The sequence below is a fragment of the Ovis aries genome, chromosome 9, assembly GCF_016772045.2.
Source record: "Ovis aries strain OAR_USU_Benz2616 breed Rambouillet chromosome 9, ARS-UI_Ramb_v3.0, whole genome shotgun sequence".
In the NCBI taxonomy this organism is placed as follows: Eukaryota; Metazoa; Chordata; class Mammalia; order Artiodactyla; family Bovidae; genus Ovis; species Ovis aries.
Window position 1 is genome coordinate 14,476,688 of NC_056062.1, and position 22,181 is coordinate 14,498,868.

Consider the following 22,181-nt stretch of genomic DNA (forward strand, 5'->3'; position numbering starts at 1 on the left):
AAGAAAGCTGAGGAACACTTTGTGGAGACTTGACAGCTGTGGGATGCTCAGTCATCTCCCAGGGCAGCCACAGACAGAAAGCTTCCAGACACCAGCTGTCTGCTTAAATGAGCCACTGAGGATCCTCGGGATCGAGCAAGGTTCGAGCTAATACTCTGAAAATCCCCCCACTCCAGCAACTCTACACAATCCAGAACATGTAGAAAGTGCATTTCTGTGCTTGTAAAAGGGCAGGATGTCTTCAGGACCTGGAAGCAACACACAACCAGGAGCAGGGAGGAGGGAGCACGGAAGCTAGTACAGTGCCGCCAGGGGAGGCTTGGGGCCAAGCCACTGAGCCTGATGGTCTGCTGGCCCCACTTCCCCACAGGACAAGAGTAAGATTAGAAATCTCAACTGGAACCCCATGGAGAGGCAAGGCTTTTAAAAGAAGGCTGAACTTGAAACACCTGTCAGCTGCATGTATTTTATAATATATTTATTTTTAATCGGAGCATAATTGCTTTCCAGTGTTGTGTTGGCTTCTGCCATACCTCAGCATGAAGCAGCCACAAGTATACATGGTTCCCTCCCTCTTGAGCCTCCTCCCACCCTCTCCCTTCCCTCCCCTCCCCTCTAGGCTGTCACAGAGCCCCACGTGGAGGTGAGACCTTGAAAACACTACACTAACATGGCAAACTGCCCTCAGCACCGTCAGGCGAGCAGCGAGCCTAGCTTTGCAAGGTGGAATTAGGACAAAGCCCCAATTCCCCGTTCCCACCTGAGAACCGAGACAAGGCCCTCAAGGGGGTTTAGGCTTGACACTAGTCAGCCCCAGAGGAAACCCAGACTGAGCAGTGAGCACAGAGTGGCTCCAGGACAGCGACAGCCCTGGGCAAGAGATGACATGGCCCCGAACCAGACCCCAGTGGCAGGGAGCACAGAGGGTGCTCCAGTTCCTGGCATCTGGCTTCTTAAAGGCACTACTACTGCTACCGTGAAAGACCCGAAGAGGCGCAAGAATCATGAGGATCACACAGTAGACTCGAGACCGCAATAACCTGGAAGGTTGTCAGAAAGAGCCAGACAGAGCCTCACACTTGAAGACACGGGAAATTCCAAGCCAAATAAAGAAAAAGGGGCCCCTCCATAGACTTGAAAGAGGAAATCTGGAGAAACAGAAATCCAGGAGAGGATCTGGAAAGCAGACAGAAATGCTTAGCTGAAGTTTATCTCCACGATGTCCATGAGCACTACCAAATCAAGGTTCCTTAATGAGGGCCTTAGAGATGGGACGGTCTTCATGGCTTCAGGCAGTACCCATTCCATGGAAGTGCCATGAAACTCTGCCAGATGAGCGAATTCTCTAAGGCTCGGTTTTCTCAAAATGGGAATGAGGGTAGCACGTGCCTCTTAGGGCTGCCGTGAAGATCAAGCATCCACATGCGGCAAGCTCCGCAGAATTCACACATTCACTACAAGCGGACTAGGTTTTCATTCCATTCCTGTCCTCACACTTGCTCCACTTATTGCAGAGTAGGGCCACTGAGTGGTGGGAGAAGGATCGGATAGGTTGAGTGCCAGTTGAGCCAGAAAACTGGGCACTTCCCCAAAACCCATCTCACTGTGCCTCAGTGGGCCCAGCGAAATGGTAATTCTACAGAATTCCCAGAAGAACAACTCAGAGCTCAGAGGGAATGAAGGCTGGGCTTGTGTGCTGGGCGAGGGCTCCAGCTTGTGCCTGTGTGACCACAGAGTCTGGAACCTCCTCCCTCCTCCATGAATCTCTGGTTCCCTTTCAACAGTCCTGTATGGGGCGGGAGAAGATCACACTGGCGGCCGCAGGCCTCTTTGGTCACAGATGGACTGAAGTGGTGATGGGGTGTGTGGCTCTTGTCCTCCTCCAGGGATCTTGGCACCGAACAGATGACCTGGGGGGCAGTTCACTGGGGGCAGGGAGAGTGGAGAGACCCCACCACCCCTCATCCTGCCTCTGGGCCCACTTTCTACCTGAGGTGTCACCTGGCCCTAGGTGGGATAGGACAGACTGCCTGCTCCTGCCAACGAGGGGATCCCAGTTGGCTCTCAATGGTTCAAAGCCTCTTCTGGCCTTGAGATCAGGGTGGTCCCTCTGCTGTGGGTCACTGTGGGTCACTGTGAGAAGGTAATGAGCACTTCAGACTGGCTCTACTGAAGGGAGTGCAAGGTGGCCCCACACCCTTCTTCTAGAAGCTTCTCTATGGTTGGCCTGCCTTGTGCCAGGGTGGTTCACCATCCCTCCTGCTCTCAGATGAGTATCATTGACCCTGCTGTCCAGGTTGGCTTTTGGCAGTGTCTCTTCTAGGAAACCTGACTCCTGACCTGCCTGTCCAGGCCTGAGCTGGGCACTTCAGCCACAATCGCAGAGGACCAGCACTGCCAGGGTGAGCCCAAGAGGCTAGGTAGACAGATAACAACCCAGCTTGAAGGCAAGTCCATGCCAGAGCACTGGAGGCAAAGGGGACGGCACTTGACTTGAGATGGCAGCCATCAGGACAGAGCACGCCCAAGTTGTCAGCTCTTGCACGGGAGCAGAGTTTAGTACAGGCAGTATAAAGAGTGGACAGGGAGGCAGCGGGTGTGGTCTGAGGCCCGTCACTTGGATGGCCACACGAGAGGCCTGGGGCTAGTGCTGGGGTGACTGGGGTCAAATGCCCTCGGACAGCACCCCTTGCTAGAGAAAGAGCTGGTGGGACAGGGCATGTGCCCAGGACCTGCCACCAAGGTTCATCCCCAGCTCTGCCCTGGTCTTTCTGTACAGGCCGGCAAGCCTGACCCGCAGGGGCCTGTGCTGTTCCCTGAGTGCAAAGTGCTGGCTGCACAGTGGTGTGACTCAAAAGGCAGGGGATAGGAGAAAAGAGGGGTGGCTGGGCTCCAGCAGAGGGGCTTGTAGTGTGAGTGGCCCGACAGTGTGCTGACAGGACTACTGGATGGCCCGGAAGGTGAAGAGGGGGAGGGTAGAGGGCATCAGTATGAAGCGGTAGACCATCTTTATGTCCTCTTGTGCCAATGTCTCCACCAGGAAGTTCTTCAGCACCTAGGATAGAGGCAGGGTTCCACCTGGCCCAGCCTGCCCTGCCTTCCAAGGCCCTAAGGCTGGGCGCCCCAGAACGAAGCCAGGGGTCCTCAGCCAGGCTGCCCACCCATGCCCCTTGTGGCCCACTCACATGGTGCAGAAGCAGCAGCATCTCCACCTCGGCCACACGCCGCCCCAGGCACTGGCGCATGCCAAAGCCAAAGGCCAGGTGCGGGAACCTGCTTCCAGAGCCCTGGCGGTCCAGCCAGCGCTGGGGGTGATAGCTCTCGGGTCTGGCGAACACAGCGGGGTTTCGACCCAGGGAATAGAGTAGGACCTTCACCAGCGTCTGCAGGCAGCAGGAAGGGGCCGATGTCAGCTGGCCGCTGGGTGAAGGTTGTCGGGGCTCCAGGGCCTCACTCACCCCGGCCGGGATGTGGTAGTTCTGCAGCACCAGGTCCGAGCTCACTTGTCGCTCCAAAGTGATACCCACGGGATAGAGCCTGCGCACAGGGGCATCCTGCAGGGTCCTCAGCTGTGGCCATACCCCGGACACCCTCTGCAGCCTTCCTAGCCCAGTGTACACAGCCTGAGGGCAGCCCCCCCCCCCGGCCCCGGGCCCTCACACGTCACTCCTGGCACTGGGAAGCCCAGATCCTGAGGCGCTCCTTCCTTGCATCTCCCGAGTTAGCCAAAGCTCCCCAGGCCAGCGAGGACGTGACTGATGAGGGCCCCGGGACACTGAGGTGGGATCCCGGAGGAAGAAGCACCAGCCTCCCTCCAGGGAGAAGAAGAGGAGGTACAGGGGGATGCACCCCTGCGCAAAGGAGCTGTCAGCCCCAGTTGTGATCGTCAAGCCCGGCAAGAGGGCTTGCAGACACCGGGCCAGGGCCACGGGGCAGTCCAGGTCGACCTCGCCTACCTCAAGGTCTCCTTGAGGGCCGCCCGCAACAAAGGCAGCTCCGTGGTGGCCCTCTGGGGATTTTCTGAGATCCGGGCCTCAGCCACCAGGCTCTCCTGGCGCAGGGCCTGCTGCACCTCCGGGTTCCGAGCCAGCTCAAAGAGAGTCATCAGCAAGGGGAAGGCTGTCTGCAGGGAGCAGAGAGGGTCAGGGCTCAGACCTCGGTGTAGGCAGTGCCCTTCCAATCCTGAGCCCCTCCCAGAAAGATGGTGGTCCCCTGGGGCAGGGGACCTACATGCCTGGAGACCACAAAGCCCAGACCTGGAGTCCTGGAGATTCTAAAACCAGCTTGTCGGCTTTCCCTGAACCCCTCAGGGGAGGCATCCCCAGCGTTACTGAGACACAGGCCTCCTGTGGCCACCTCAGAACCTGAGGCTGTCTTCCTCTCCTGGGTCCAAGAGGGGCTCACTCTTGGCATCTACTCGGTGGGGAGAGTTGAGGAGCTGAGGTCCATCTGGGCATCCAGAGGCAGGTCCATTCACAGGGTCCTAACAGGAACCGGCTGCCCAGACTTCCAACCGTTTCCTCCTCCTGGATCATTTCCATGTGCAAAGAGCAGTGCCCACTATCCAGCCGGAGACCTGGGCAGCTTGCTGCTAAGTCACTTCAGTCGTGTCCGACTCTGTGTGACCCCATAGATGGCAGCCCACCTGGCTCCCCCGTCCCTGGGATTCTCCAGGCAAGAACACTGTAGTGGGTTGCCATTTCCTTCTCCAGTGCATGAAAGTGAAAAGTGAAAGGGAAGTCGCTCAGTCGTATCCAACTCTTAGCGACCCCATGGACTGCAGCCTACCAGGCTCCTCCGTCCATAGGATTTTCCAAGCAAGAGTACTGGAGTAGGGTGCCAAGGCCTTCTCCGAAGACTGCTGCTAAGTCTCCAAAGACTGGGCAGCTTGGTATCTCCTAAATGTCGTCCCCAAGGTAACCTGCCCCTGGCATGCCCTTCCGGGCAGATCCGGCCTCCCCGCGGCCCCCTGAGCTGTAGTCCATGCTGTGCTCTGCCCTGTGGTCCGTGACGGACTGTATGCCTGAACGAGACACTCCCCACACTGGCTTCCTCTAGCCTGGGATACAAGTGTGCAAGGCCCTTCCTGACAGGGTCCCTGACCCTGTCTGCCCTCCTCTGTCCACTTGCCCTGTTCCCACCACTCAGCCTCATGGCCTTTCCTCACTGCCGGCTCTGGCAGGGCCTGGCCTGCTGCCCTCCCAGCCTCCTCTTTGTGTGGTCCCTCCAATTTCAGTGAAAGCCCTCCTTTTCCAGGAAGCCTTCCCAGAGCAGGCACATGCCTGCCCCACCCTCTCACCTTATGGCTGCATCACAGGCCCGGCTCAGGGAGGGTCTCCGCCACTAGCCTGCACCTCTGCTCAGGGCCTGGGTGCCTGGCCCTCAGACATGCTGGCAGAGGAGGCTCGGTCTACAGGCAGGATGCTTCAGCTGCACTGCACACCCTGGGCCTGGCCCGGCCCCTGGGAGGGCTTCCCTGACACCTGCTCTCTCCCACACACGCTGGAGCCTCTTGCTGCCCTTCCCATTAGCCTGTCACCTCCAAAGGATCGTCTCTGTCCCTGGAACAGGTCTGTAGTGTGACCCTGCAGCCGGACCTCGGCCCTTCCCCTCCCCCCAGGACCCCAGGGACCTCTATGCTGCAGGTGCCCAGGTCTCCGGGCACTCTACACTCTGTCTGGAGCCTGGTTTCCCAGGTGGGTCACCACAGACGCCTTCCCTTTGGGAAGCTGGAGGCATAGGTTGGGGAGGGGCGTGAAGGAGACATTCGCCGTGGGTGGAGGCCGCCTGGAGGCAGGAGAGCTCCCTGGTCTATGGGAAGGGCTGGGTGCTGGCCTGACCGTGTCCACACTCCCAGCAGTGAGGTCGATTGTGTTGGCCTTGATGGTATCCAGGGTCATGTCTGCTCGCATCAGCAGCTCTGCCACGATGCCACTGTAGTGCCACGGGTGGCCGAGGGCCAGCTCCTGATAGATTCTCTGGATGGCTCTGTTGGCTGCAGGATGCACAGCGACAGAAGCCCTGGGTCTGGCGCTGGGAAGCGCTGCTCTTTGTCATCCTCCTGCCCTTTACCCTCCATGCCCCCAAGTCTCCACGTCCTGCCCCAGTTCTCAGGCCCGCCCAGGCCAGCATCACTGCCGGGGTGTCTGGGACCATGACGCAGCCACAAGCCCCTCCGGGACCTCAGTCCTTCCGAGACTGTGGTGAGTGGAGGGGGCCCCGGGGACCCTAGTCACCGCACTGCCCGGCCTCCCGCCCTCACCATACTGGAAGATGTAGTCCCAGGCCTCAAAATGCTCCCTCCACATGCTGCTGCTCGTCCACCGTGACAGGCGCCGGGGCACAAACATGAGCTGCACGGTGGACTTGAACATGGCCTCCAGCGCGTGGATAAAGTTCAGGCTGTCAGGGTTTGGTTGCTGGGTCAGAAGGCCAAGCCGCTCTCCGTAAAGGACTAAGGTGCTGGCTGCGGGAGGAGGGGTTCCTGAGCCCCAGGCAGCCCGGGCCTCAGGGCCAGCTCCCCCCACACCCTGAGGTGCGCCCGTCTCCCCAGCCCACACCTTCGATGGTGTAGCGGAAGACGCTGGGCGCGATGTCCAGGGTCAGACTCCCCCGAGCATTCTGCAGCACCCTTGCCTTCAGGGTCTGGGAGAAGTCCCTGGCCACGCCATCCACCAAGGGCGTGTACTTCTGCAGGGCTGGCAGCGAGAGCACGTCTGGGTTCAGCCGCAGTCGGTCCAAACGCCACTGGGGCCCGTTGCTGTGGAGCAGGGAGGGGAGCGTCAGGGTGTCGGTCAGCAGCGGCCCCGTCCTGCACTCCACCTTCCTCTCTCCAGAGCGAAGCGGGCCAGACGGGGAGCCGCCTGCTGGTCCTCAGGGGCAGGCTGGCCCCGGTGGGATCATGGCGGCACCTCTTACTTGGGGCAGCGTCGGGTACTTCACCCAGGCCGAGACGGGGGCTTCTGGCTGAGACTGCTGCCGGGATGTCTGCACATTCGCAAGCCCCCTACCTGCCATACGCACCTCCCCTCCGGGCCCCCTCTGGGCCTGGAGGCTTCTTCTGAGAGGAAGGAGGCCGAGCCCCTGGGAGCTGGTCCAGCTTGCTCTCACCGTGCCCCAGAGTGGACGAGGCCTCTGCCATGCTGCTCCCCTCCCCGCACAGCTCCTGCCCCTTGTGGCAGAATCCAGTCAGGCCTCTCCTGGTGGTCCCCACACAGGGCCCAGTGCCCATGGGGGGCTGCTGGCAGGGCCTGGGGGGCTGGAGCAAGGGAGACAGGCACCCCACCAGCAGGCCCCTTGGAGGCCTCTGCAGACATCACCCTCCCTCCTCCGGACCCGTAGGGAGGGTCCCCACCATGGCCCACCCCTTACCCAGCTCAGGGCACACAGGTTGCCTGGCACATGGGCCCGATCCAGAGCTGGGGGGTACCCTCTCCCACCCACCCAGGTGGGCCCAGGGCAGGCTAGCTTTGAGGCCTTCCCCGTCCCACACGCTCTCTGCACACAGGCCCCCCAGCCCCTCCCTCCACACCCCCACCGGCCCTCACAGCAAGAACACGCCACACTTGTGCCCGCGAGCCTGTCGGTAGGCCAGCCAGGGCTCCAGGAGCATCCGCTGGGGGTGAAGGCTCTCCGCCTGCTGCAGCCTCTCCACATCCTCAGGCAGCATCACGAACACCATGTGTCTCCCTCCCACGTCGTACCTGTGGGGCAGAGCTCCGCGGCCTGCTGGGGGGGCCGTGTCCTGCCTGGTCCCCACTCCACAGAGCCAGGCGCTGGCTCAGAGCAGGCGGGCCCTCCCGCGGTCTCACTGAAGCCTCCCCTCCTCTGGGGTCTGCGTTCTGTGCTCCCAGAAGCAAGCCGCCCAGGGCTCCTGCTCACTGAGGGCCCCCATCTGCGGTGGCCCAGGAACACACCTGCCGCAAGGAGCCCCCTCCCTGCCCCTTCCCCATGGCCCGGGTGCCCCCGCCAGGATGTGGGCGGTGGGATGTGGCCTAGCCCTGGCCCAGTTGGACTCAGCCACCAAGGGGGACAGAACGTGAGGGTGTTCTCGCTGAGGTGAGCGGGGAGAGCTTTACCTGAAAATGGGCCCCAGCTCCTGGAAGGTCTGATGCATGTCCAAGTGCATGTTCTCAGAGCCCTGCTCCTTCCAGATCTGCAGCACCCGCATCCACTTGTTGCCAGGACACCGGGGCATGGCTTCGAAGGGCAGCACCGCCTTGGGGGCTGCAGAGGCTCTGGTGCCCAGTGGGCGTGCCCTGTGCAGAGACAGCCAGGGCCCTGCCATCCACACCCTGGCCTTTGCCCACAGCGCCATCCTGCTGCTCCCCGCCCCCTCAGCCCCTTCCTTTTATCTCACCGGGCCTGCTCTCCCAGGCAATCTGATCACGTCACAGGCCAGACTGGCTCTGGGCCAGACCAGGAAGTCTGGGGCAGCATTCAGGCTGAAGGCCTCCAGCGGGAGGAGGGAGATGGATGTTGCCGGGTCTGGCAGTGACGCAGGCCTCCTGGTGGGTGGTTCTTAGGAACAGGGCAGGATTGAAGCAGGGACCCAAAGGGGTAGCAGTGGGGGCAAGAGTCCCCCACCCACTCCAGTGTGGGACAGGCGCAAGATGGATGGGAGCCTTATCTTCGCAAGGGATGAAAGGAGACCTTGGGTATGTTCATCTCTCTTCTACAAGGACTAGATCGGGGAGCAGTGGGAAGGGTTGGGCTCTCATCTCCTGCAGCCTCAGGTTTTGCCTACTCTTGCCTGGGCTGAATGCTGAGTCCAGGGTGGAGGCAGGAGCCAGCCAGGGTCCCTCCCCATGGGGGCTTGCAGTCCCCCAGCGGGGAATTAGGGGATGCAAAGACCCCACTGGCACACTGGCGTCCAAGGCGGTTTGTGGCCAAGGCCCTGTATGTCTGGCCTGGCTGGTCCAGCTGAGAGCAGAGAACCCAGAAGACGGGGTCACTGGCAGGGAAGACGAGGCTGGCCTGCAAGCCCCTCCTCAGTCAGAAAGGTGAGAGGACCTGTCCCCATGGGGTGTGTGCTCAGGGACCACATCCTTGTTTCTTCCTGGAACACGAGCAGCTCCCAGGGTGGGGAAAGTCTGACAAGGGCATGGTCGTGGGCCCCACACCCTCCCAGGGACCCAGCAGGCACACAGCTCTGCCCTCCCTGGGCTTGGGGGTCCACAGTTTCAGACCCCGTGTCGTCTCACCCCCACCCTGGCAGCTCTCCCAGGAGGTCAGTGTTGCTGTCCCTGGCCCTGCTTTCAAGCAGAAGATTGACAGCAGGTCTTCTGTGCACCCCCCCGCCATGTCCCCCATGTGTCAGCAGGGCCCAGGGCCCTCATGCTTGGGCCTCCGCAGAGGTGCCCAGGAGCCCCGGCCCTGATTTGGGGATGGTGCCCTGAAGACACCGCCGTGCAGGCTCTGGAGGAAGGACACGGAGTGCATGGGGCTTCTAGCAGGGTGGCTGAAGATCTGAGTGTTACTTGTCCTTCTGCTTTCACTCATTCCCTCTCTTGACACTTCCCTGGGGGATATTCAGCTGTGGTCATGAGTCAGAACTGCCAAGGTCCCTCATCAAACAGAGATGCACGATGGGCCTCAGCCCCACGTGGCGTAAGAGCTGTCCTCGGGCTGAGACGCATCCTGGAACCCCAGCCTGCCCTTGGGGTGCCTCTGCCTCGGCCCAGGCCACCCTGGCCAGCCTCCTCAACCTGTTCCTGCCTGTGTGCCCTCCGCCTGCACTAGCACCAAAGTCTCCTGAATTTGTGTCGAGCTCTTGGTACCTCCTAGACCTCCCAAGCTTGAGAGCAGGGTGCAGGTCCCAGGGGAATCTTCACGCAATGACTCCTCACAGAGGAAGACCCGAGAGTGCTCTCAGGGCCCCTGGTCCCCACGTCACCAAAGGTGGGGCTCTGCCTCCCACATGGGCCTTGCAGCCCACCCCCCGCAGACCTCTTCTTGTGCTGAGGGCCGGCCAGCTGGCCTGTTTTCCCCCGAGGCACAGCTGTGGGTGAGGACCCAGCCCAGACCCAGAAGGCCCAGGGCCCTGAGAGAGGAGGCATTGCCCTGATGGTCTCCCCGGGAGGGGCCAGGCCAGGGTCTTGCAGAGAAGATCACCACTCAGTGGGCGTCCCAGGGCAAGATCAGTGCCCAGGAGCCCTGATATCCATATCAGGCTGTTTTCAGGCAGAACCCTTCTCCTCCCCTGCATGCTGGGTTCCGAATTCTCCACACTTCATCCTTGGTCCTTCCTATCCCCACTCCAGGCTCAGAGCCTGCACCCAAATACAGTTCTCAGACTCCTTCCCCTCTTTCCCTGGGCTGGGGGAGTCAACTGGAACCCCAGCAGTGGCCGAGCCCCTGCCTCAACCTGCCCACTCAGGCCGATCCCCGGGATCCTCTGGCCTGGATATCTGAACTCTTTGCTGTCTCCTGAGGGGGGTGGACTGCCAACTGCAGTGTGAGCCAGGTCAGGATACACGGGGCACCTCCTCGCGGAGGCAGGGGCCCCCTTGTTGATGCACTGGACCTCACAGACCTCAGCATCTGCCAGGTCCATGCTGTTAGTTAACAGTCTGTGTACAACAGAAAAAGATGAGGAATGTGCCAGGATGCCCACTCCTGGGTACATATCTGAGAAAAGTAAACACGCTAATTTGGGAAGATGTTAGAACCATTATTTACAGCTGCCAAGATATCTCTGTGACCCCGTGGACTGTAGCCCACCAGGCTCCTCTGTCCATGGGATTCTCCAGGCAAGAATACTGGAGTGGGTTGCCATTTCCTTCTCCAGGGGATCTTCCCAACCCAGGTATCGAACCCAGCTCTCTTGCATTGCAGGCAGATGCTTTAACCTCTGAGCCACCAGGGAAGCCCAAGATATACAAGCAGCATGAGTGTCCATCAGTAGAGGAGTGGATGAGGAAGATGTGGTCTATATCCATATCCATATATATATACACACACACGGGTATATATGAACACATGGAAATCTATATGTATATGTATACATGTATAATATGTATGAATATATGTATAATCTATATATGAATATATAGAAAGTGAAAGTGTTAGTCGCTCAGTCTCATCTGACTCTTTTCCACCCCATGGATGGAGGCCCACCAGGCTCCTCTGTCCATGGTATTCTGCAGGCAAGAATACTGGAGTTACCATGCCCTTCCCCAGGACCTCTTCCCAACCTAGGGGTCAAATCTAGGTCTCTTGCATTGCAGGCGGATTCTTTACCATCTGAGCCACCAGAACTATGTGGGAAATACTACTCAGCCATGAAGAAGAATGAAAATTTGCCACGTGCAATAAGATGAACGCACTTGGAGGCCACTGTGCTAGAGAGGGAAGTCATACCGAAGACAAATACTGTTATGTTATCTCTCATATGCAGACTCTGGAGAAGAAAACAGACTGGCGACTACAACAGGAAAGAAACCAGCTCGCAGATATAGAGAACAAACTAGTGGTTACCAGTGGGGAGAGGGAAGGAGAGGGGCAGTATAGAGGTGGGGGACTCTTCTGCATACAGCAAGCTACAGGGACATATATTGTACAGGACGGGAGATGGAGCCAATATTTTACGGTAACCATGAACGGACTATGCATTTAAAAATGTTCAGTCACTATATCGTACACCTGTAACTTAAGTGGTATCATATACATCAATTCCAATTTTTAGAAAGTGGGACATTCACCCAATTGAATCGTATGAGTGACATAAACGAAGGTTTATCGTTCATTCACGTACTTAGCTCAATAAGTATGAACAGAGAGAATATGTCCCCTTTGCTTACAGTCACACAATTGAATTTCTAACGATGATGGATAGAATTACTGCAGGACACACAAAAAGCAGGATGACCAAAAACAGAAGGACTAGCTAGCAAGATGATATTGAATGAATGAAACACATATCAGAATTTGCAGCATCCTAATACTCCTTGTATCTGGACCAAACTAGACACTTATATGCAACAAAGAAAATTGTTTCAAATAGGATGAGAAGCTGAAGAGTGGAAAGATCCCGTGATGATTACTGTGAAGGAAAATTGGAAAGCAGGTCTGGTGAGGACGTGGAGGTTAATGCCTAGGCTCTAAGGCTCAGTGAAGGCCTGCATGTCCAGGAGGTCTGGGCAGGACACAGGGGCAGGCAAATTTCCAAGAGGTCTGGGCAAGACACATGGCGGGAGGCCGGGGTAGGAAGTTCCAAAGTCTGGGAAGGATATGGGACTACAGGAAGGATCCAGAGTTCTTGGCAGGACGCGTCTCAAGGAAGGCTCCAAAAGGTCTTCAAGGAACACAGACCCTGGAGAAGGTTCCAAAAGGCCAGGCAGGACCCGGGGGAGTAGGGGTGGAAGGGTGTGGTGGCAAATGTCCCAGAAGGTCTAAGCAGAAGCCAAGGCCACAGGGAAGGTCAGTCATCTGAGCAAACACAACTGGGAAGGTTCCAGAATATGGGGCAAGATATGGTTGCCATGGGGAAACTTCCAGAAGATCTGGACAGAAAAAGGAGACAAAATATTATAGATGCTCTGGACAAGAGGATGGAAGGGGCTGGAGGGAGTGAGTCAGGGGCTTGGGGAGGGGGTAGGTCCCTGAAGTTCTGGGCAGAACACGGGGAGTGTCGAATGTTCTAGAAAGTTGGGCAGGTCAAGGGTGGTGGGGGGCCTAGAGCCCCAGACTTGGCCTCAGATCAGTGTTGACGGATTCTGGCATTTGACCCTGCTCCCCTAGAACAAGGTTGCAGAATCCCGCTGACACAACTCTGCCAGCCGAACCCCAAAGCACCCCCACCCATGGGGTCCCTGGGCTTCCCCAATCCACCTAGCAGCCCCACCCCTGGGTACAGGAACCTCCACCTGACACACAGCAATCCGTCCCCATTCCATTCTCTGCTGTCTCTGTTTTAGGCCCTTCGTTTTGGATTGAATTTGCTGTCACTTTCTGGGTTTTGGGAGTTGGAAGATGAGATCCCTGGTCTGTAGCGTTTCTGCGTGGTTGTCTACCTTCTTATCCTGCCAGGTCTGGTTTTGTTCTGTAATACTTCTCTCATCACGTTTCCCAAATATCTTCTATTTTCTACTGGGAATGATGAGACTGGGAAGTAGGGAGATTATTGATATCTGGAACTGTGTTCTTAATTTGCAAAGAACAGAAATGATTCTTTTCTTGCTTAATACAGTTAGGAAAGGTACTCTGAGTTTCAAAAATCCCTTCTGAATGCAAAATCTCCATCCTTTTAGCTCTCACGCATTTTTTCACCTTGAAGTTCACACGAGCTGATAAGAACAGAGCCATTTCCACCTCTCAATTCTATTACCTCTGCAACATTGGGCTGTACCTGTCATGTGTTTTATTTCTAATGGGGAGCGGAGTCAGGTGTGCCTTGTAGTGGTGATCTCAGGTGGCCTTGACCTGCAGCAGCTTGAAGCAGGGCTTCAGTTACCGGCCAGAGACTGAGGATGGACTGTGCAGTGAGCACACGGAATCTGAGGCCCTGGACCAGTGGCAGACAAAGGCTGGATCTAGTCAGCAAGCTTTGGCTACACTCCGCACCCTGGGGACCACCGCGCCTACCCTGCTTGGTTGCCACCTGCACTCTGAGGAGCCAACAAGGATCTCTTCCAATGGGGGCTTGCAGTCCCGCGGGGGGCACTTCAGAGACTCCATTGGCACACTGGCAGGCAGGGCAGTAATGCGGCCGAAGCCCTGTCTGTCTGGCCTGGCTGATCCAGCTGAGTGGCAGAGAACCCAGAAGACAGGGTCACTGGCAGGGAGTGGGGGGGTGGCCTGCAAGCCCATTCTCAGTCAGAGTAGTGAGAGATCCCAAGCACTCCCCGCCCCCCTCCACCCCCACTCCGCACGGAGTGTGTGCTCAAGGCCCACATCCTTCTTTCCTCCAGGAACATGAGCTCTAGGGGTGGGAAAGTCTATGACAGGGCCGAGGTCGTGGGCTCCCCACTCTCTCAGGGTCCCAGCAGGCACACAGCTGGAGCCCTCCCTGTGCTTGTGGGATCCTGTGTTTTGGGTCACGAGTTGTCTCACCCTCCCCTGGCAGCTTTCCCGGGAGGTGCATGCTGGTGTCACCATTCCCTTTTTCAAGGAGGAGACGCCTGCCCTGCGCTTCGGTCCCCCCCCCCCCCCCGAGCCTCCCCCTCCCGCCTGTACATCATTGATAAACACACACACACACCGATTCACACACAAACACACACACACTCCTGAAACTCAGAATGAAATATCAATGAATCTGTAGATTAATCCGTACTCTATTGGGAATTAGCATTCATCCGCTGGCTTATCCTTCTATTTTTCAAGCATTTAACTTCAACAGAAGATCTGGTAGCTAGTTTTTCAAAAAGGATCTGATTATTTCAGCCTACACCCTCATTGTGAGTCAGCTTTGCTTCCCAGTGTTTTTCAGGTTTTAGTCCATTTCATCAGGAATGTGACGTTTATCACAGGAAGGCTACTCATAGCAGCCACTCATTTTCTTTGTAAGGGCAGTGACGGAGGATTTATGCTTCCCTTTGCGTTTCCGATATTGAGAATGAGATTTTACTTTTCTTCTTTGTGATATCTTCTATTCTGCCAATACTTTGAATCCCTCCAGATAACCAACTTCGGCTTTGTGGGTTTACCTCCTGTTCATTTCTCCTCTCTTCTTTGTATTTCCTTCGTCATTTCTTTGGGTAGGTAATCTATTCTTACCTAACTTCCTGAATAGAGGCTGGGAAAATTTTCACCCTGTTCTTTTACTAGACGTCTGTGATATGATATATTTTCACTAAGCACCTTTTCCACTCCTTTCCCTGCACTTTTAACTTGTGATAACCTCACAATCCTTTAGACCTTACTGTTACCCAGTTTCCGCTGGGGCCTCTCTTCTGTGTAATTGGTTTAGGACTAGTTACTAAGAGTTCGGGGATTTGCTGGTTCTCTCCTGAGTAATGATTCTCCCTCAGTTTCATTGTAACAGAGAAGGAACGCTAGTACTGTCAGTCATGGGAGACTTGTGAAGCTGGGGTATGTCACGGCATGAGTCTGCCCCGCCACCTCTGCTCCTGCCCAGACCTTCTGGAACCATCTCCCCGCTCCGTGTCCTCTAACACTTTCAGGCATCGACCTCCGCCAGGCGCTCTGACGAGACTGCCCCTGGGGGCGCTCCGAGCGGGGCGAAACCTTCCGGAAGCCGCGCAAAGCCTGATGGGAGACGCCCCTCAGTGCTTCCCGGTGGAGTGTGGGCACCGAGCCTGAGCGACCTGTCCTCACACACCCGCGGCGGTTGCACTAGCTATAGCCTGTGGAACCCCCTGGAGGTCGGGTCCGGGAAGGTGCCAGAAGGTTTGGACAAGACGAGGGTGGGGTCGGGAGGCAGTGGAAAGGAAATTCCACGGTGTGGCTGGGACACGGGGGCGGGGAAGTTCCACGGTTCTTGGCAGGACTCGAGTATCAGGGAAGATTCTGGAAGGTCTTCACAGAGCACGGGGACTGAAGGTTCCAGAAGGTCTGCCGGCACATGGGATCCCCCCGGGGAACGTTGGGGAGGCCTGGGAAGGACATGGAGCGTGGAGACGTTTGTAGCAGCACACGGCGGTTGTAGCACAGAACAAGACGACGGGTGGAGAGTGGAGTCAGGGGTTTGTGGGGGAGATAGGTCTCTGGAGCTCTGGGCTGGACACGGAGAGTGTTGATGCTTCTGGAAGGTTGGGCAACGAACGGGAGGTGGGGGCTGTGCTAGAGGCCCGGAGTCGGCCTGAGCTCAGTGTGGGCAGATTCTGGGCTTTGGCCCTGGGCCCTAGAACAAGGTTGCGGGACCCTGCTGGCGCCACGCACACCACAGAACCCCAAGGCACCGCGCGCCCATGGGGTGCCCCAGTCCATCTAGCAGCCTCGGCGCTGGGTACAGGAACCTCCACCCGACACATAGCACTCTCTCCCCTTTCCATTCTCGGCTCATTTTGCTTTCAGGTCCTTCGTTTCGGGTTGGATTGGCTGTCACTTTCTTGGGTTTTGAGGTGGCATATGGGACCCCGGGTGTGCAGCATTTCTGATGTATGCTTGTCTCCCTACTTTTCCTGCCAGGTCTTGAGGCTGTTTAGGTCTGGTTTTGTTTTGTAATAGTTTTATTATCGTGGTGCCCAAAATAGGTTGTGTTTTCTACGGGGAATGAAGGCGGTGGGAAGTAGGGAGCGCATTATTATTTTGGAACTGTGTTCTTAATTTGCAGACATGGGAGGTGACTCCTATCTTGCTTAATATCCCTGTGGTTAAGAATGGTACTCTGATTGAGGTTCACGGTCCCTTATGGACATGAAATCACCATCCTCATTCATCTTTTATGGTCTCTTTTTCTGTTATCCTTTTTGCCTTCAAGTTCACACTGACTGCTGCGAATGGGGCCGTTTCCACGTCTCGGTTCTATTACACCCTCTGCTTTGGGCTCTGGTTTCATGTGCTTTATTTCTAACTGGGATGTGCAGTTAACATGTCTTGTAGTGGGACCTGCTGGTGAGTAGACAGGGGAACTCTTCTTGTGTTGAAGCATATTCATTTCACCTTCATTTTTGAAGTATCATTTCCCTTCATTAGAGTAGAGGTCCTGGTGCATGGTGTCTTCACTCTACAGCATTTGGAAGCGATTGTCCCTGAGGATTGTGGAAAGACCAGACGTGGCTGCTTCCGGGAGGTACTGCCTGTGTTTCCTCTGGCTCACATTCAGATCGTCCCTGACTAAGAATCGTTTTCCATTGTTCGGCTGTGGTCCGTCTAAGAGTGATCTTCCTTGTGTGAGATTTCCTGTTGACCTGCCACACTGAACTTTTTGGGTTGTGGGCTGATGGTCCAAGTCATCTTGGGAAGTTGTCGTGTCTGGCATTATTTCTTCAGAGATTGGCTCGCTCTCTTTGTCCTCTCATTCTAGGACTCTGGTTACGTGGATACTAGGTGTGGGACTCTGACCTATGAGTCCCCCTTTGGCACTTCTGTTCATTCCTTTGTTTTCGTTTCTCTGGGTATCAGTTTGGATATTTTGGGTAAACCTTTCTTCACATTTCCTGTTGCTCTGTTTTGTCGCATCTGCTTATCTGTTTGTCCCATTCAGTGAGTTTTCATTTTCAGATATTTTGTGTTTCTGTCAGGATGTTCATTTCTTTCTCGTTCTGGAGGTTGTAATGCCTTCTAGGTTCCTTTGCCTGGTCTAATCAAGTTGATGTCAGCCCTATTAACAGAAGGAAAACCAATTTAATTTTGAATGTATGGAGGCCCCACAGCTATAGGACCTAAGAAGCAATCACAGGAAGCTGTTTATGTAACCTTTTAGATAACGAATTAATTAATTGAGAAGAATTTATAAGAAAGACGGATTTTTCCTTGTAACACCACATTAATGAGGAAGTAACAAAGTTTGTTTATGCCCCCGTTCAGTCTCAGTATCTCCTTGTCTTCGACCGTAAGAATGCTCTCCAATCCTCCTCACATAGGTGGAATACCTTCCCCTGGGAGTTTTGCCTCTTCCTTTCAGGGGAACAAAGTGGGCTCAGAGCGGGTCCTCTTGTACTGGGTGTTTCTTAAGTCATATTAAACCAAAGTAATCACTGTGCAGAGTTGGTGTATTTTGTCGAGGCCTGCCTTGAGCCCTCTTAGTGTCTTCTTCACCTTAACCTGGAATGTTCACACGTTAAAGCTCAGGTGGTAGGTCTCCCCATTTTTCATTGAATTACACTCTTAGTCTTGAACAGAGGTCAGGTAAGTAATTGTGTCTCATTCTAGGATGCAGTGATGTAGCTGATGTTCTAAGTTAGCCCTAGACTGTGGGAGAAGCTTGGTATTTAATGAGGCATTGCCACGGAAACAAAAGGAATTAATGGTGAATGAAGGGAGCCAGTGGTAAACCAGTTTCTGAGTGTTGAGGGTGGCCAGTATAGCAGAGCTCTCATATCAGATTTGAAGTGTTTACCTGGAGTGCAGGTGGTGGCAAATTGACAGATTTTCCTGGTTTGCAGTTTGAAGGTCTTGAGTGATGGTCCTGAGTGGCCCACATGGCAACAGGCACCATGACTGTCTATACATGAGCTGCTGTGGTAATTGCTGAAACGTTTAGACAGAGTTGTCCACCTGTATTGCATGGCTTTCAAAAAAGGGCAGCTTTAGTTCTTAATGACCATAAGTCAAGAGGGTGGGAGGAAAACGGGAAATTTTAGTTTGGAAGGATGTAGCCAAATTTTGAGGGAACAGGACTAGAAAAATTTCAAGGTTTCAGTTCAGTTCAATTCAGTCGCTCAGTCATGTCTGACTCTTTGTGACCCCATGAATCGCAGCAAGCCAGGCCTCCCTGTCCATCACCAACTCCTGGAGTTCACTCAGACTGCATAGTCCAGAAACATAACCTAAAAGGTAGACAGCAGAAGTAGAACCTGATATTCATTCAGCAGTATTACCAAAACATAATTTTTTCTCTCCTTGGTTACCCCCATTTCTATTGGAGACAACCGTAGTGAGACTGCGTTTGCCAGTTAGTCTAGTTGCAATCATCTTGGCTTGATCATTCCAATGAGTGCAACAAGAATAGAGATTGACCATGTGAAGTTTAAAACACTGTTTGATGGAACTTTTCATGAGGAGTGACTGATTGGACTTCTAAAGCTCGCTCGAGGCTGAGGAACCAGTTCAGATATTTGCCATCAGACATTGTCTGCAATACCTAAGGTTTGGGTGAATTTGTCCTTTCTCGAGGGTCCCAGACCATCCTGAGGTTCCTGTGCTTGTCAGGAAGTGACCTTCCTTAGTGACCTGGGAAGACTGCCAGAAGCCTGTAAGCAAGCTGGGTGTGTGCTCAGTCGCTCTGGAACGTGCGACTCTTTGCAGTCCCGTGGACTGTGGCCCACCAGGCTCCTCTGTTCATGGAATTTCCCAGGCAAGAATACTGAAGTGGGTTGTGATTTCCTTCTCCGGGGGATCGTCCTGACTCAGGAATCAAACACACATCTGCTGCGTTGGCAGGTGGGTTCTTGTCCTCTGAGCCACCGAGGAAGCCTCATGATCATCTCTAGTTCCATCCATCTCTACTGCTGAGGATGGCATTATTTAGCTCTTTTGAGGGCTGAGTAATGTTGCATCATCTTTTTCACCTCTTCCTTTGTCAATGGCCATTCAGGCTGCTTCCATGTCTTAGCTATTGTAAATAGTGCAGCAGCAGCATCAGGGTACATGTGTCTCTTTGACTTCCAAAACCCAGATCTATGCCCAGCAGGGGGATCGCAGGATGATATGCAGCTGTGATATTCACTGTTTTAAGGAAATTCCATTCTGTTCTCCCGAGTGGCTGCACCAACTTACATTCCTATCAACAGTGTAGGAGGCTGCCATTTTCTCCACACCCTCCCCAGCATGTATTATTTGTAGATTTTTGTATGATGGCCCTTCTGACGAGTGTGACGTGATATTTCTTCACTAGAGTTTCTAATAATTAGTGATATTGAACATCTTTCACGTGTCTTTTGGCCACCTTTATTATTTTTTGATAAATACCATTGTGGGTCTTCAAGCCATTTTTCATTTTTTAATACCTATATTGTGATGTTGATTCTGTTTGTACATTTTGGAGATTCACCCATTGTCTGTCTCATTAGTTGCAAATGTTTTCTCCCATTCTCTAGATTGCCTTTTCATTTTGTTTATGGCTTCAGTTGCCGCGCAAAAGCTTTTAAGTTTAATTTGGCCTGGTTTGTTTAATTTTGCCTTTATTTCCATTACTCCAGTGGACAGATCCACAAGGTATCGCTGTGATTGATGTCAAAAGTGTCCTGCCTGTGTTTTCTTCTGGAAGTTTTATAATGTCCGGTCTTAAATTTAGGTCATGAATACATTTTGAATTTGTGTTCGTATATGGTATGAGGAAATGTTCTAACTCCATTCTTTTACATGTAACGGTCCCGTTTGCCCACCACCGTTTAGTCAAGAGACTGTCTTTTCTCCATTTTATATTCTTGCCTCTTTCGCTGTACATTAATTTATCATAAGTGCATGGCTTTATTTCGGGATTTGTATCCTTTCCCACTGATCTGTATTTCTCTTTTTCTGCCAGTACCTTACTCTTTCTAAGGACTGTAGCTTTGAAGTATGGCTACAGTCTGGGAGTGTGGTAAGTCTGGGAGTGTGATTCCTCCAGCTCCACTATTCTTTCCGAAGATTAATTTGGCTGTTCCAGAACTTTTATATTTCCATGCAGATTTCAAATATTTTTTGTTCTAGTTCTCTGAGAAATACCATTAGTAATTTTCTAGGAATTGTGTTGAATATGTAGATGGTTCTGGGTATGAGAGACAATTTGACAGTATTGATTTCTCCAAAGCAAGAACATGGTCATATCTTTCCCTCTGTTTGCGTCATCTTTGATTTCTTCCATCAGGGTCTTAGAGTTTTCAAAGCAGAGCTCTTTTGTCTCTTTAGATATGTTTATTCCTAGGATGTTCATTCTCATTTTTCTCATTGTTATATTATTATTATTTTTTGACTGTACGGAGTCTTAGTTCCTGTGCAGACGTTTCTCTAGTTGCATCAAGGGAGGCTGCTCTCTAGTCGTGGTACACGGGCTTGTCATTACACTGGCATCTGTTCTTACAGAACTTGGGCCCTTGGTCTGGAGGAGTTCAGTAGTTGCCGCTCCTGGTCGCTCGATCACAGGCTCAGTAACTGTGGCACACACAGGCTTAGCTGTTCTGCGGCATGTGGGATCTTCCTGGACCTGGGATTGAACTGGTGTCTCCTGCATAGGCAGGTGGACCGTTTATTCCGTAAGCCACCAGGAAAGCCCTGGTGTGTCATTGTCTTTTTTTTTTTTTTAGCTTTTTTTTTTTTAATTAAAGGATAATAGCTTTACAGAATTTTGCTGTTTTCTGTCAAACCTCAACATGAATCAGCCGTTGGTTTACATATATCCCTTCCCTTTTGAAACTCTCTCCCATCTCCCTCCCCATCCTACTCCTCTAGGTTGATACAGAGCTCCTGTTTGAGTTTCCCGAGCCATAGAGCAAATTCCCGTTGGCTGTCGATTTTACATATGGTAATGTAAGTTTCCATGTTACTCTTTCCATACATCTCACCCTCTTCTCTCCCGATGTCCATAAGTCTATTCTCTATGTCTGTTTCTCGGTTGCTGCCCTGTAAAAAGTTCTTCAGTACCATTTTTCTAGATTCCGTGTATATGTGTTAGGGTATGATCCTTATCTTTCTCTTTCTGACTCACTTCAATCTGTATAATAGATTCTAAGTTCATCCACCTCATCAGAACTGATTCAAATGTGTTCTTTTAATGGCTGGATAATATTCCATTGTGTATATGTACCACAACTTCTCTATCCAGTCATCTGTCGATGGACATCTAGGTTGCTTCCATGTTCTAGCTATTGTCAATAGTGCTGCAGTGAACAGTGGGATACATGTGTCTGTTTCAATTTTGGTTTCCTCAGGGTTCACTCCTGAGGAAGGAGTGGCATTGCTGGGTCATATAGTGGCTTCATTCCTAGTTTTTTAAGGAATCTCCATACTGTCTTTCATAGTGGCTGTATCAATTTACATTCTCACCAACAGTGCAAGAGTGTTCCCTTTCCTCCACACCCTCTCCAGCATTTATTGTTTGTAGACTCTTTGATGATGGCCATTCTGAGTGGTGTGAGGTGATTTCTCAGTGTAGTTTTGCTTTGCATGTCTCTAACAGTGAGCGATGTTGAGCATCTTTTCATGTGTTTGTTAGCCATCTGTATGTCTTCTTTGGAGAAATGTCTGTTTAGTTCTTTTTCTCACTTTTTGATTGGGTTGTTTGTTTTTCTGGTATTGAGTTGTATGGGCTGCTTGTATTTTTTGGAAATTAATCCTTTTTCAGTTGTTTCATTTGCTGTTATTTTCTTTCCATTCTGAGGGTTGTCTTTTCACCTTGCTTACAGTTTCCTTTGCTGTGCAAAAGGTTTTAAGTTTAATGAGGTCCCACTTGGTTACTTTTGTTTTTATTTCTGTTACTCTAGGAGGTGGGTCATAGAGGATCTTGCTTTGATTTATGTCATCCAGTGTTGTGCCTGTGTTTTCCTCTAAGAGTTTTATAGTTTCTGGTCTTACATTTAGGTCTTTAATCCATTCTGAGTTTATCTTTATATATGGTGTTAGGAGGTGTGCTAATT

The 22,181-nt window shown here is 53.2% G+C and overlaps 2 protein-coding genes across 7 annotated transcripts in view; one reads left to right on the top strand and one right to left on the bottom strand.

The window, feature by feature from the left end:
* Window positions 1–452: 452 nt before the first annotated feature.
* On the bottom strand, window positions 453–8,323 carry CYP11B1 (cytochrome P450, family 11, subfamily B, polypeptide 1). 3 transcript variants are annotated; one of them, NM_001075100.2, is given in 9 exon segments: window positions 2,535–3,055; window positions 3,186–3,383; window positions 3,459–3,537; window positions 3,957–4,123; window positions 5,841–5,995; window positions 6,263–6,466; window positions 6,561–6,760; window positions 7,548–7,703; window positions 8,079–8,317. In NM_001075100.2, coding segments are annotated over 9 exon segments (1,512 nt in total). In that variant the 3' UTR covers window positions 2,535–2,941.
* Window positions 8,324–8,523: 200 nt separating this feature from the next.
* Window positions 8,524–22,181, top strand: part of GML (glycosylphosphatidylinositol anchored molecule like) — a 37,673-nt gene continuing 24,015 nt past the window's right edge. Inside the window, exon 1 of one of the 4 annotated variants that reach the window (XM_027973486.3) lies at window positions 8,524–8,657. In XM_027973486.3, coding sequence (XP_027829287.2) covers window positions 8,613–8,657 — 45 coding nt within the window. In that variant the 5' untranslated portion in view covers window positions 8,524–8,612. Of the gene's footprint in view, window positions 8,658–8,688; window positions 9,003–14,605; window positions 14,700–15,217; window positions 15,352–22,181 lie in introns of those variants that run through there. The other 3 variants (XM_042253994.2, XM_042253996.2, XM_042253995.2) reach the window with 3 other exon arrangements.

Excerpts from the sequence above, each read along its gene's own strand:
- CYP11B1 (XM_027972756.3), bottom strand. The coding sequence starts at position 8,317 with ATGGCGCTGTGGGCAAAGGCCAGGGTGTGGATGGCAGGGCCCTGGCTG. Across the intron at positions 6,467-6,560 it reads CTTCCGCTACACCATCGAAG|CCAGCACCTTAGTCCTTTAC; the intron begins GTGTGGGCTGGG and ends CTCCTCCCGCAG. Across the intron at positions 3,538-3,956 it reads GCCCTCAAGGAGACCTTGAG|GCTCTATCCCGTGGGTATCA; the intron begins GTAGGCGAGGTC and ends CCCTGTGCGCAG.